This window comes from Prinia subflava, chromosome 4 (genome assembly GCF_021018805.1).
Source record: "Prinia subflava isolate CZ2003 ecotype Zambia chromosome 4, Cam_Psub_1.2, whole genome shotgun sequence".
NCBI classification, from domain to species: Eukaryota; Metazoa; Chordata; class Aves; order Passeriformes; family Cisticolidae; genus Prinia; species Prinia subflava.
Window position 1 is genome coordinate 21,825,421 of NC_086250.1, and position 13,342 is coordinate 21,838,762.

At 50.3% G+C, this 13,342-nt stretch overlaps 2 protein-coding genes across 2 annotated transcripts; one reads left to right on the plus strand and one right to left on the minus strand.

The window, feature by feature from the left end:
- The first annotated feature begins 4,507 nt into the window (after positions 1-4,507).
- LGALS1 (galectin 1) lies at positions 4,508-8,219 on the plus strand. Its single transcript, XM_063395855.1, has 4 exons — positions 4,508-4,652; positions 6,179-6,258; positions 7,446-7,617; positions 8,012-8,219. Exons 1-4 carry the CDS (start codon positions 4,644-4,646, stop codon positions 8,153-8,155), a joined length of 405 nt encoding a protein of 134 aa, XP_063251925.1. The 5' UTR covers positions 4,508-4,643; the 3' UTR covers positions 8,156-8,219.
- A 2,032-nt stretch (positions 8,220-10,251) lies between these two features.
- On the minus strand, positions 10,252-13,209 carry LOC134549839 (urotensin-2 receptor-like). Its single transcript, XM_063395857.1, is given in 2 exon segments — positions 10,252-11,036; positions 11,039-13,209. Coding segments are annotated over 2 exon segments (1,101 nt in total). The 5' UTR covers positions 11,586-13,209; the 3' UTR covers positions 10,252-10,482.
- Positions 13,210-13,342: the final 133 nt, after the last annotated feature.

Consider the following 13,342-nt stretch of genomic DNA (forward strand, 5'->3'; position numbering starts at 1 on the left):
AGGATGCACTTAGAGGTGTGTCTAACATATCCCAGCATCATTAGTGCAAAGAGTCATTCCTGCTTCCCCAAGCTGTAACATCAGGCTCGCCTGGATAAATCACTTGTCCCGATAACTTTTGATAACATTTGCAGGATTATCTTCACCACTTGGGAACATATTTCCATACTAATTTAATGAAAGCAGAGATTCTGGAGTCAGCAGGAGTTGGAGCCTCACAGACAGCTCCAAATCCAGGAAATTGGATGTGGTTGGAAATGTTTCAGCAGTCAAAGCTTGGGAGATCCTGCTGTGGTTCATTCCTGATGTGAGGCTCTGTGTCCACAAGATAATAAATCTGTGTTTAGCACACCTAATTCTTAGTTTAAAATACCACAGGCCACATAACACGAAGTGGCTGAACAGGTACAAAGGCTCTATCCCAGTGGAAAGATGGTTCAAATCACTGCAAGAGTAACTGCAGCCAAAACAGGCTTTTGCCAGCTGAAGAGCACTGTGTACAAGTGGGCTTTGGACACATAGTCCACAGGCTTTTCAGCCAGGCCCTTTCCCATTCCTCCCAGATCATCACTCAGAATGCCCTATCTATTGCTGCATCCCTCACAAGAAGATCTGGGGCAGATCTTCTCTCCTTTGCTTCAGACACTTGCCTGACTGGGCTTCTCCTTTGCAGCTGCCAAACCACCTTATATCTAGAGCCACCTCTCGGCTTGGTCCAGTGTTCCAACTCAAACCCACAACTTGCACTAGCTGGACTCCAGCCCTCAGACCGCAGGACCAGTCCAGATATGCTGAGGCATACCAGTGCCTACCAGCTAGACCAGAAGGCACGCTCTAAATCAAAGCTACTCGCAATGATGAAACTCTCTTTTAGCAATCATGTTTTCCTCTTCAACCTAAGGTGTATTACAGCTTGGAGGCTGGGAGGTGTGAGAATGTCCATGAGGGAGGCTGTGATCTCAAGAAAACATGCCATCTCAGCATAGAGAGATCAGCCTGGGCTCTTTGAGTGTCAAGGAGAGTGTAGGAAAAAGGCTGAGGCCCTGCAAGAAGAGATACAATGAGCACCATGAGCAGCCCTAGGGACAGACAGGAATATCTGGCCCCTTGTATGGGAATGTTGGGTCATAGCCAGCACTGGGGGATGGGTTCAGGGCCCAAAGGCATTAAAAGTTTGAGGACTGTCTAGGAGTGCTTACAAGGGCAATTCGCACTTTCCAAGGATGGATGAGCAGATTGTGCAAGGAAAGGCTAGCAAGAGGTTAGCAAGTTTCTCCCAGGAGGCAGGTGACTGAAGCACGGGCCACTCTGGAGGTGCCCACAGTCAGGACCTGAGTGGCGTGCCTACACCTAGTGTAGTACATGCTTGGCAGGGCCTTTGCTGTGATGCCTGGGCTTGGACATCTGTGTTGTCTGTGTATTTGGTCTGTCCCTGTCATGGCAGCTGGCTCTTCTACACGTCCTTTTCCTGGCCCCATCCTGTCCAGGACACAACCCCAGTTTGCAGAAAGCAGGTGCAGATGCAAACACCACTTGGCTCACCCTCACAGCCAGAGGTGAGGCACTGCTGAAGTCATATCCCACAGTCATCACTCCTCTCTCCACACTCATGGCTCCCTCTGGCCAAGAGTGTGGCATGGACGAGAGCACTGTTTGGAGCAACAGCATCACATCCACTCACTCCCTTTGGAGTAAGCAAAGAAGACAGACCTTTTCTCCCCAAGTTATAATACAGATCAGTGACTCTCCCTCTAATACAAAGCTAGGATTTCAAATGTTATGCAGGAGAGCTCTCCTGGTGAGGAGGAGAAGAGCCTTGTCACAGTATAGAGTTCCCACACAAGCCAATGACACCGAAGTCTGTTGTGATTTGTCCTCATCTTCCTCAACTGCATCCTTTGCAGATCAAATGGGCTGGTAAACTGCTGGCACATCCCCTGACTGGCCCACTGCACACTGATAAGGAAGGATTTGACAGGTGCTGAAGATTGCCAGCTCTAGCCAGCCTGACTCTGCCCTTCTCAACCCACAGTGTCTCTTCCTACACCACATTGCTCCTGAAATCACAGGCAAGCACCTCTGTGTCTCCAGTGTGGTGGAGTAGGTGTCTGCACCTGGGGACACCATCCCTGCCTGGTGTGACACCAGGGTGAGCAAGGACCTCTCCTCTCCTCTCCTCTCCTCTCCTCTCCTCTCCTCTCCTCTCCTCTCCTCTCCTCTCCTCTCCTCTCCTCTCCTCTCCTCTCCTCTCCTCTCCTCTCCTCTCCTCTCCTCTCCTCTCCTCTCCTCTCCTCTCCTCTCCTCTCCTCTCCTCTCCTCTCCTCTCCTCTCCTCTCCTCTCCTCTCCTCTCCTCTCCTCTCCTCTCCTCTCCTCTCCTCTCCTCTCCTCTCCTCTCCTCTCCTCTCCTCTCCTCTCCTCTCCTCTCCTCTCCTCTCCTCTCCTCTCCTCTCCCATCCCCTGTGAGGGTGCTGATGCTGGAGCTTTAGAATTTGTCATCTCATCATTATGTCTCCAGCTCAGATGTTGGAAGGCAGATGTGACATTGTCTTCATGGAGGTGGCCCATGGCCTGAAGGCAATGGAATGCCCCATGGCCCCCATACCTGTGGTATTAGCCTGGTGTGCTAATGCCATTTAATTCAAGGTTTCATGAAAGCCAGTGGAGACACATGGACTTCTATCAGACAAATACAGACTGCCAGAGGTAGACTCAAGCCCAAAACCTCAATTTCCTTGGTGTGAATAGCCCTTTCAGCACCCTCTCTGGAATAGTAGCCCCTCCTTCATTATCATCTCTTTGCCATTAGCTGGTCTCTAATCTCCCCAGCAGCATTTGGAGGAAGGTCCCTGGACAGACATAATGCAAGGACCTGGTGGCTCCTAAGGTTTAGTCGTGGTGCCCAAATGCCAGAAATGCTGCAGAAAACACAGAACCCAACCCATAGCTTTTAAATGGCCCCCTCCACTTCAATCTCCAAGAGAGCAAATATTTACACATTTCCCTTCCCCATCCAACAGTCCCTACCAGTCCAGCCCCCTAGACCACAGCTCCAGCAGCAGCTCAAGTACTTGAAGAGGTGCCTGGAGTTTAGTCTCACAAAATCTTGGATTTGAAAGGAGTTGATTTAATAACACACACATCCCAAGTAGAGGGAAACTGACTCTATTTACTTTTTCTCCTCCTCATATGGAGCACTTCTCGTCCTACACCTCATGATCCCTTGATCAGGCTCAAGAGCAGAACCCCGAGGCAAGTGACCAGAAGGAGAAAGGGGGAGCAGGCATGGCAGAGCAGAAAACACCACTGTGGCCTTTATTCTAGCCCTCTTGTGTCATGGAGTAATTAGCAATCTGGCTGAAGTCTGGAGCCTGTTTCTGCCCTCCCCAGCAGGCAGGCAAGAGGGTCTCCCTGCTACCTCTGCTGGCATTGATGGCATGAACTGGAAATACTCAGTAGTTCCATCCTCAGGGGTCATAGGGGGTAATAGGGCTGGGGACACTCACATCCTCAGCCAAGGGGAAAATTATGGGCCTCACAGTCATGGAAGAAAAAATTGTTTCAGAGAGTTTCAGTTCTGGGCCTCTTAAGGAAATCACAGAGTGTCTTGTGATTTAGAGACAAATATGCAAGACAAGGAGAGCTCTAAGCCATAGGCTTGGCACACTGCCTGAATTTTTCCCTCCTCTTTCCGTATAATTACAGTTGAGCCATGTAGCAATTGGGTAACTTTTTCCAAAGGAATCCTTTCACCCAGTGAATCATACTTGCCACAAAGAGAACACAGAGGCAGATAAAAGACATACAGATCCTATGGCTTATTGTGATAGAAGCATTTCCTCCCATTCCCTTCTTCCTCAGGCCCCTAGATGTGTTCAGGGTAAAAGCAAGAGCCAGGAACAGCACTTTCCCAGATAATTTCTTCTCAACTTTCCAAGACAGCTTCCTCCTGGCTCACTCTGCCTGGCCAAGATGAACTGTACAGTTTGGATGGTGCCTATGGGTCCTGTAGAAAAAGGACTCTTTTCCCTCCTTTGGTTTCCATACCTACAAAAGTAGGTGGTAGAGGCTGGGTCAGCAGCTGGGCAGTCTCTGGGGACAGAAAGGATTCATAGTGTAGTTGAGTGACCCTGGATGCAGCTTCAGTCCTCTGTTGCTGGGGTTTCACCTGGAGCACAAAAGGTTTCTGAGGCACTATGTGTACTCAGTGACATTTCTACTTCTGACTGAACTAGAGCTGAAGAGCCCTCCCCTCATTACAGACCCCTCCCGCCAAGTTTCGACCCATATGACCATTTTCCAGGAGGGATGAAAGCCTTGGATAATAAAACATTCATTGCAAAACTATTTTCCATTGGATCTGTGGCCAAACAGAACTGGATCTCCTCCTGCAGTGGCCCGCAGCCTGCTTGGAACGGTATTCTTCAGAGTAGGCTGGATGAATGTGGGAGGAGAAAGCTTTAATAGACCCTCCCTCCGCCCAAAACCAACCCCTGCCACCCTTCCTCATTGGTGCATGGGGTGGAGAAGGGCTGGGACAACTCAGCGCTCCCTTTATTTAAAGGCAAGGGAGGTGCTCTAGGAGCTGCTTGCTCGGGACCGTCGCACCTCAGTGAAGTGGAGTGTTACCCTGCAGAGCAGCACCATGTCTTGCGTGAGTAGAGAAAGGGATGAGTCTCCTTTGCTGGAGATGGCACTGTGTTGGCTGGGTGTGAGGGTGCTTGTGCTAGCTTGCACATCAGCACCAGCGTCGGAGGATCTGTTAGAGCTGGGTGCCTGCTACTGGTGAGGGACGATCCCTGCTGCATCCACTACAGAGGGCTGGCTGCTATTTTGTGTTCTGGCAGCAGTGGGTCTTTTTTCCTGTGGGATGCCTTTGAGGCAGTATGTGTGGGGATCCTTGTGGGGGTCCTAAGCTGGGGTAACCTGTTTTACTGCAGCTCCACTCTGGAGAACCTGCTGCAGTAACATTTATTGCTGTATGAGCATCTTCTCTGGGCAGCCTTTCCGCTTGCTTTCTGGCTGAAGTTTTCATGAGTCATTGAATTGTTATTCTTCTCTTTCTTGGAAGGAATGTGCCTTACAGAAGTGTTCTGTGAATGTCAAGGACTACATTAAAATACCTTAAGAGGTTAGAGAGGTTATCTTAAAAGCAAGTATCAAGAGTATGGGGCTAGACTCTTTACAGAGTTGCCCAGCAATAGGAGAAGGGCCAAGAGGCACAAACTGAAACACAGGCAGCTGAATATGACAAAAAAGTTCCTCACTGTGAGGGTGAGAGAGCACTGGAACAGGCTGCCCAGTGCAACCAGAGAGGTTGTGGAGCCTGCTGCTCAGGAGGCATTCAAAAGCCCCCTGGACATGACACTCTGCAACCTGCGTTATGTGAAACTGCTTTAGCAGAGGAGCTGGACTTGATCTCCAAGAGCCAGCCCTAACTATTCTGTGACTACTAAGGAGATGCTTGTGTTAGAAGAGAGATTGCACTTCTTTGATTAATTTGCCTTTCATTAGGCAGAGGGTGATTAAGCAGATATAGTCCCAAGAGCAAGCTTATTTTTTAAGGTGGGATAGGAAAAGATTTTCAGTATTCCAGAGGTCTTGGTTCTGCTGTGATGAAAAATCAATACATATGAGTTTGCCAGGATACTTAGGTCCTCACAGAGAGAAGGTGGGGAGCAGGTGTCTCTGTGGGGTAGAAGAATGTTCTTGCAAATACTGAGCCTACATTTAAAAAGTTCAAGCCATTGGGAGATGGGAAGCAAGGTGTCTGAGTCCTTGGACCTGAGCAAGGCTTGCTGTTCAAACACAAACTAGGAGAAGGGAGTAAAGATGATATGAGTGGGATGATATGAGACCTGCAAGGCACATGGGTGTGTTTGGGATGGAGTGGGTGTGATTGGAGTGTGCAGGTACTTACACTTCACTGCTGTGAAATACAGATATGTTGATGAGAGCAGCAGGAGAAAGATTAGGAAATCAAGCTGCCATCAAATGTACCATCTGACTGGGTAACTTCTCTGGGATGTCCTTGCTGCAATGCCCTAGGTCAAGGGAGCTTCCCTGTTTGTCCATGCATCCAAAGCAAAGCATGTCTTGAAAGGCAGCAGGGAAAGCTGCCAAGTCAGAACAAGTGAGCCAGTAGGTATGAGCTAACATCTCTGCTTCCACGTTCCCCAGGGACCAGTGTGCACCAACTTGGGTCTCAAGCCTGGCCAGCGCCTCACTGTCAAGGGGAAAATTGCACCAAATGCCAAGAGGTGAGTTGTGCTGTGCTGCCCAGGCACCACACTTAGTGGTCTGCAAAAGGTGGTGGCAAAAGGACTCTGCCCCTTGGGTAGAAGAGGAGAAGGGGTTAACACCAGCAGTGCTCCCCTAATGCACATTGCAGACACAGTACCGCCACGGGCCTAAGCCAAAGCAGATGTGAAGTTCCAGTTGCACATGCTGGCAGTCACCACATCCTCTCTAATGAAGGGTAAAGGAAATGGAAGCTGTGTCTATACTGAGATTTGGGTTGAGACCATCTGCTCCACCACATCCTCTCCCCTGCACGAAGATGGCCAGGAGTAGGGACATTTATGGTGCCCCAGTGGATTTGTCTCTCACATGGTGGTGGGAAAAGGAGGAAAGGTAGTGAGCAGGCAGGTGGGCTTAAGTGGAAATGTACCCCTAAATGTGCAGGGATCAGGGTGGCTGGGTTTCCCAGCGAAGGCTCTGCAGCAGCCCCCAGCCCTTGTGCAAGGCTGTGGCTGGTGGGGGGGGCTTTGCAGGTAAGGTGGAGCCTATAGCTGCTGTGACAGAACTAGCAGTGTTCCAGGAAACATGTCCCAGCTCTTCCCACTGCCTTTGAAGTTTGATACTGTCTGAGTGAAGCCTCTCAGGCTTTTTCTTGCCAAACAATATGCCTCTTCCCATCTGGGTAAGAGGCCTGAAGGCAAGGTGGACTTTAGGCTAGGAAACTTCCACCCACTGCTGTTGCAGATACTTTGGGATAGCTAATGACAAGGTTATTATTTCAGCTGCCTGCTGGATGGGGAGAAGGCAGTGGCTGTCAGGCAGGATGCAGCACTAGCTAACTGTTCAGGACTGAAAGGAAATCTATGGAAAGCAACTGACTTGTTGGGAGTTGGTTTGGGTGTATAACAACTCTCTTCAGGGCACTGTCTACTGAACCATTCCCTTGTTAAAAGCTTTGAGGAAACCAAGAGGTGTCTCTCCCAGGGATGGCACTCTGGAGCCTATCACCCCAGAAAAGTGCCCCTTACTGCCACACCACTGTCTTTTTAGGGAAGCTGTGTAATACAGTAAAGGGTTTCTCTTAGGCTACCCTTAGCTAGGCTTGAAGAAACAGACCCAGAGATGCTCACAGTAAGGAGAAACATGCTACCATAGTGTTGATTATTTTTTTAGCTGTATTGATGTCTGCTTTTTTTTTCCTCTGCAGCTTTGTGATGAATCTGGGCAAGGATGCTACCCTCCTCGGACTTCACTTCAATCCCCGTTTTGATGCTCATGGTGATGTGAACACCATCGTGTGCAACTCAAAGAAGGTGGAAGAGTGGGGTGCAGAGCACAGGGAGACTGTCTTTCCTTTCCAGAAAGGGGGCACAGCAGAGGTGAGGCACACATATATTTATACATATATATACTCTCTGTACATGCTCTGGTGAAGCGAGGGTGTTTGGCACAGTACACCCAGCTGCAAGGGCAATCCCAAGGCTGTACAGGAGGTGGCTGGCTTCCCCTGCTTGGCGAGTGTCCCCACTCAGATCTCTGAGCACTGATGGAGGATGGGGATCAAATATGCAAGCTCCATCTGGCTCAAAGATGTTACTATTGAACAGAGCAGGGAATGGGCATCTCTTGGGAGACTAGAATAACACTCCTGCTGTTGATGAACAGGTTATTCTACTGAGCTTGTTCATCCTGTGAAGCAGAGGGTGGCACAGCAGTGCTGCAGATGGGAGGAGCCTGAGGAAATTTTCTCTAACTTTTCCATTTGCCTTGCAGATCACTTTTGCTGTCAACCAAAATGATGTAACAGTCCACCTGCCAGGCCACCAGTTCACATTCCCTAACCGGCTTAGCCTTCCTGTCTTTGACTACTTTGATACACAAGGGGACTTCACACTCCAGTCCCTCAGCTGGGAATAACTTCTTCTGGCACCTCCATCTCAAAGATACAAAAAAGCAATCAATAAATAAGAGTTTTGGTGTACTAAGCCTCAATCTAGTCTGTTTAATATTGTGACTCCTCATGGGTTGGGCACCTTGCTGAGAGTGGATGGATGGGGTTGCCAGTTTTGTTTGAGTACCATAAGTGGATGCAATTGTCCCAGCCTTGGTCTTTGAAAGTCATGGATAAAGAAAAGGATGAAGGTTAAAAGCCTGGGAAGACAGAAGGTTAGAAGCCCAAGGAGCATAGCAGGAGGAGGCATTGGGGCTAATTGTCACTGTGGGGAGAGCAAAAGCATCCCTTAAGTGAGGTCACCAGCTGTTGAGGTCTAGACTGACACTTTACACTGCCTGAATAACTTTACCTAAACTAAGCACCCGTGGCTGACATCAGATGGTATTGAGTGGCTGTGCTAGGTGAGCCTAGTGGGGTATGGAGTGAGGAGAAAGTAATCAACTGTGCTAGTTTTGGCTGCAGCCTCCTGTAGAGGCTGGTCTTACTCCTATGTCTGCTTGGGACCTCTTACTGCTGTATGGAGACAGTAGAAAAGCTGCCTTGCTGGGTCTGGCAGAGGGTTCCTCAGGTCGAGGGTTCCTCATCCAAATCCTTTCTTGCAGTAAGCACAAAGTGTTGTGCTTTGGTACATGAGGGGAGGAACATGGAAGTATCAGGTTCTATTCTGTCCCTTGTGCTTTGCCTCTTCCATCCAGAGCTGAGGGAGGCAGCAATGTCCAGCTGGAGTGTAGGATCATTTTGTTCCTGTTTTACTTGGCCCAAAAGAACCTGAGCATTTCTCAGTCTAATTTGAGGCTAGACTCTGAGGAGTCTGAGGCAGTCAGGTATGTTTGATGTTCCTGCACAGCTGCCTCAGGGACTCTCTCAGTCTAATACTGCCTTGGCACTGCTGTTGAGCATGCTATGCCTGGTGGGTATAGGAAAGTGGGATCTGCCCTACCTACAGTGCACAGCAGTTACCAGGTTGGTCTGGGATGAAAGGCTTGGCCACAAGCAACACAAAGCACTAACAATTTGATGTACTACAGGATTCCCTGCAGGCCCAGCTGGGCTAATTCCTCACATTAAGCAGTTGCAGAGCAGCTGGAGAACAGGGACTTTCCCCTACCGTAGCCATACCTGCCATTCTTATTTCATAATTCATTACGCTCTGCCAGGTGCTGTGTACCCATGCAGAGGGAGGTTGGGCTGCTAGAAATTGTGGGTCTGAGGAGGAAGAGAGACGAGAGCTTAGAAAGGTAGGAACATTTGGGGTGTACAAGCAACTTGAGGCTCTGCAGCTGGATCTCTCTTGAAGTCCTGTGTTGCACAAAGCTCATCTGTTTTGGATGATCACATCACATGCTTTTTAGAGCTCCACCTGTAATCGTAAACATGACATCTAGCATTGCCACCCCTTGCATAGGCATGGCAGGGGGACAGCATAGCTTGGGGACTCTTCCCATGCGGTGATGAGGATGAAGCCATCCTTTCTGGAGAAGAGAGGTTCAGCAGTATGGAAATGATCCATGCTAGGCTAGGTAGTCTCAAGGCAAGAGATGTGGCTCAGACATGGCTCAGTGGTGTTGACACAGTCTGGCAGACTAGGGTGCATTTAGTAGGCCAGAGAACTGGGTATTTCCCTTAACCACAGCAGGGCCATGGTGCTGGTGAGGGTACCATGAACTGTCCTGCTGCACACAGAAGAGAGCTCTCTCCTTGCAGCTTCCTCTGCTGGGCTAATCTTGAAAGCTGAGCAAATGTACTGGACTCCCTGGGCTGTACTATAGGGGAATCTCACAATGCCTCTTAATTGCACTTGGCAGTCTTTCTTTAGATTCTTCGAAGATTTTTTTGTGACGGTTTCTTGAAGAAAGCTCAGTGGTAGCTTTACCACAGGAGTATGAACTTTAACGAGGTCTCCTGCTAGTGTGGCTGTTTCTTGAAGTGACTCACTGTTCTTGTGAAATCTATGACTCATTGTTGTCCTGACTTTGTTATGGCTTGGACCGTTGCTAGCAAGGAGATGAGGGGTGGCAAAGGTTCCCCAGATATATAATTTAGACATATTGAAGTCGACTGCTCCCTTCCACCCACTCCCCAGCCTTGTGCAAGGTAGAGGCTGGTGTGTGAGGGCTGAAGGATCTGAAGATGGAGTCAGAATCCCTGAGACAAGCACTCTCCCTACCTAGCTGAGCAGGATGAGCAGCCATGCAAAGGAGAAAGCACTACAACAACATTGATGGAAGACACTGCATACTGGCATGGAAGGTGACACACTTTTATTTCTCAACAAGACCCCAGCCAAAGGTCAGATGTTCCCAGCCTGCTCACATTCCCTCACAGACCCTGACAACTCCCTGAAAGCCAGGGGGATGCTGTGGCTTTCCACAGCCTGCTGAGAGGGCGCTGCAGGCACCACACCCGTCCCAGTGTGGCTTCGGCACCGGCGGTAGCTGCTGGCAAGCAGGGTGTAGAGGAAGGGGTTGACGCAGCTGTTGCCATAGGCCAGGCAGGTGACACCAAATTTAAGGTAGGCCTGGGCAGTGGGGCCGATGCCCAGCTCCTCTCCCTGGTACAGCCTGGCCAGCTGCCAGGCCCAGAAGGGGAGGAAGCAGGCCCAGTAGGCCAGCACGATGGCAGAGATCCTGAGGAGGAGCCACAGTGCAGGGGCCTGGATGGTCACTGGCTGCCCCAGGCCGCAGGCCGAGCACCAGTAGGCCCGGGCCAGGCGGGTGTAGACGATGCCCAGCGCGGCACCAGGTGCCAGGACGCTGGTGGTGAACAGCATGGTCAGGTAGAGCCAGAAAGCTGATGGCATGCAGGTGGGGATGCAGATGTGCTTGTGGGGGCTGTCCCCTCCCACAGCCGAGTCATCACCATCATGGGGGCTGTGAGCAGGAGCAAGAGGAGCCAGAGGATGACACTGGCCATTTTTTGGTAGGTGTTGCTGGCCTGCCTGGCCAGCAGAGGCTTGGCCACTCCCCAGTACCTCTCCAGGCTCATGGCGGTCAAGAGGAAGATGCTTGCATGCATGGTGAGGAGGTCTAGGCTGAGCAAAACCCTGCAACCCATATCCCTGAAGAACCAGTCGTGGGCAAAGTAGGTGCAAACCACAAAGGGGATGGTGGAGAGGTACAGGAGGTCAGCCAGGGCCAGGTTGATCATGCAGACTGCCAAGGAGCCTGCTGAGCAGCTTGCCATCCTGCCAGAGACCATTGCCACTGTGTAGATGTTCCCCACCATGCCAGTGAGGCACATGACCAGCAGCACTGCACCCAGCGGGCCTTTGACCAGGCTGTCCACCCCCAGGACACTGCTGTCATCACCCCCACTGCTGCTTTCCACCACGAAAGTGCCACCCTTTGCATCTTCTCTAGGACTTGGGCTGATGAGAAAAGGGTTGTAAGACATCTTTGAGTAACTCAAGCAAGAGAAAATCAAGTTCTCAGAGAGCTGTTCCTTCCTCCCGCCTTCCACCCTCGCTGTACAGCACACTTCTATCCTTAAGAACAAAGCAGCCAAGGGAAGAATGGGGAGAGGTCATCAGACATAGACAGGGTGCTCCAGAGAAGTCTATTCCTCACCTCCAGCTGCCCAGTCCATTTTGCTGATGTTGTCCATCACAAGCTCTGTCTGGTTATTTTCCTTAACCGTGAAAGAGCCAAGAAAGGGACACTGCCTTTTCCTTCAATACCAATACGTGCAAGACAACCTCTGCCAGCCAGGAGGAAATGTTTCTTTTCTTCACTAGCTCATCCTCTGTTGCTTCTCTAGAGTTTGCTCGGCCCACAGAAACAGTGGATGAAGTAGATTTCTGCTCCCAGGTCTGTGTCAGTTCAGCTCAGACAGGCTTTGGAGACGGGGGCCCTGCCCCGCTGAACCAACCCCCTGAGCGCTGCCTTGACCACTGCTTGGAGGAATGTGCCTGACTCACAGCTTCACACACCGGTGTGAATACAGTTCCCAGTTTATACTGGGGTTTTAGCCACGAGCTGAGGAGCCCCACTGGCTCCCTCCTCTTTCTGGCAGACATGCTTTTTTCCTCCATTATTTACCTTTATCCTGATCCTTCTTCCTTCTTTTTCTTGTCTCACTTTCTTTTTCCCATTTATCCTTGTACAGTTGTCCTCATTTGAGACAGGAGACAACTGAAAGACAAGACTCCATAATATGGCAAGGAGGGTGGAAAGCATCATGCTGTGGCTTTAGAAGGGAAACAAGGGCCAGCACTGGAACAGGCAGGGAGCAGCCACACAGCTCTCCCTAGCCAAGCCAGACTGAAAGAACCTGTTCCCCACTCCCTCCCAAGGACATCAGGGCCTTTTGAGGTTTGGGTGTTGTGGATGTAGTGCCCAGTTTGCAAGTAGGCCCACCAGATGGTAGGACATCTCACATTTTCTGTCCTGGCCCTTTTCCACCTTTGTCCTCAAGTCAGCAGCAAGCTCCTAAGGACTGAAAAGACTGGATATTTTAGAAACGGTCTTTTCTTCCTCTCCACAAAGACCATCCTCCTTCTCTAAGCTTCCCCCGGAGCCCCGGGAAGCTGCCTCGCCTTAGGGCAGGGAACAGAAGCCCATTAAGTAGGCACCACCGCCTTCTAGCGAGACATCATCACATGACACTCGTGCCCGATGCTACCCTGCACTTTCCACACTCACATCTGAGCCTCGTTGTCTCAAGGAAGACACGGTGGGATAGGATTTGTGGAGTAGAGACAAATGTGCCATACTACATGTACTCTGCTATTAGTTCAGGGTTTCAGGCCACTCCAGCCACACTGTTTTGCATCATCAGTGTATTAGCTTCATTGTGGCTGAGTCAAATGCCTCTCCTCATATCCAGCAGTGGTAATGCAGCAGCAAACAGGAGGAGGAGGAGGCACCTCAGCAGTACTCCCCTCACTGTGCATTGTACAGACCCTTGGTTTTCATGAAAACTCTCTCCCCAAACTGGGAGAGATCAGCAAAATGCAGTGAAAATATACTTTTAGGTGGGTATTTCCATTGCACCATGGTAGCAGGGTGAGTGATGCTTCTTCTCATCCAGGAAGTTGATGCTCCCAACAGATTGTGCTGGTCTTGGCACAGAGTGGGGTCCCCAGAGAAGCAGAGAGGCACCATGAGTCTGCCCATTTGGCTCTGATGGGCATAATCACAGTCCACATGCCC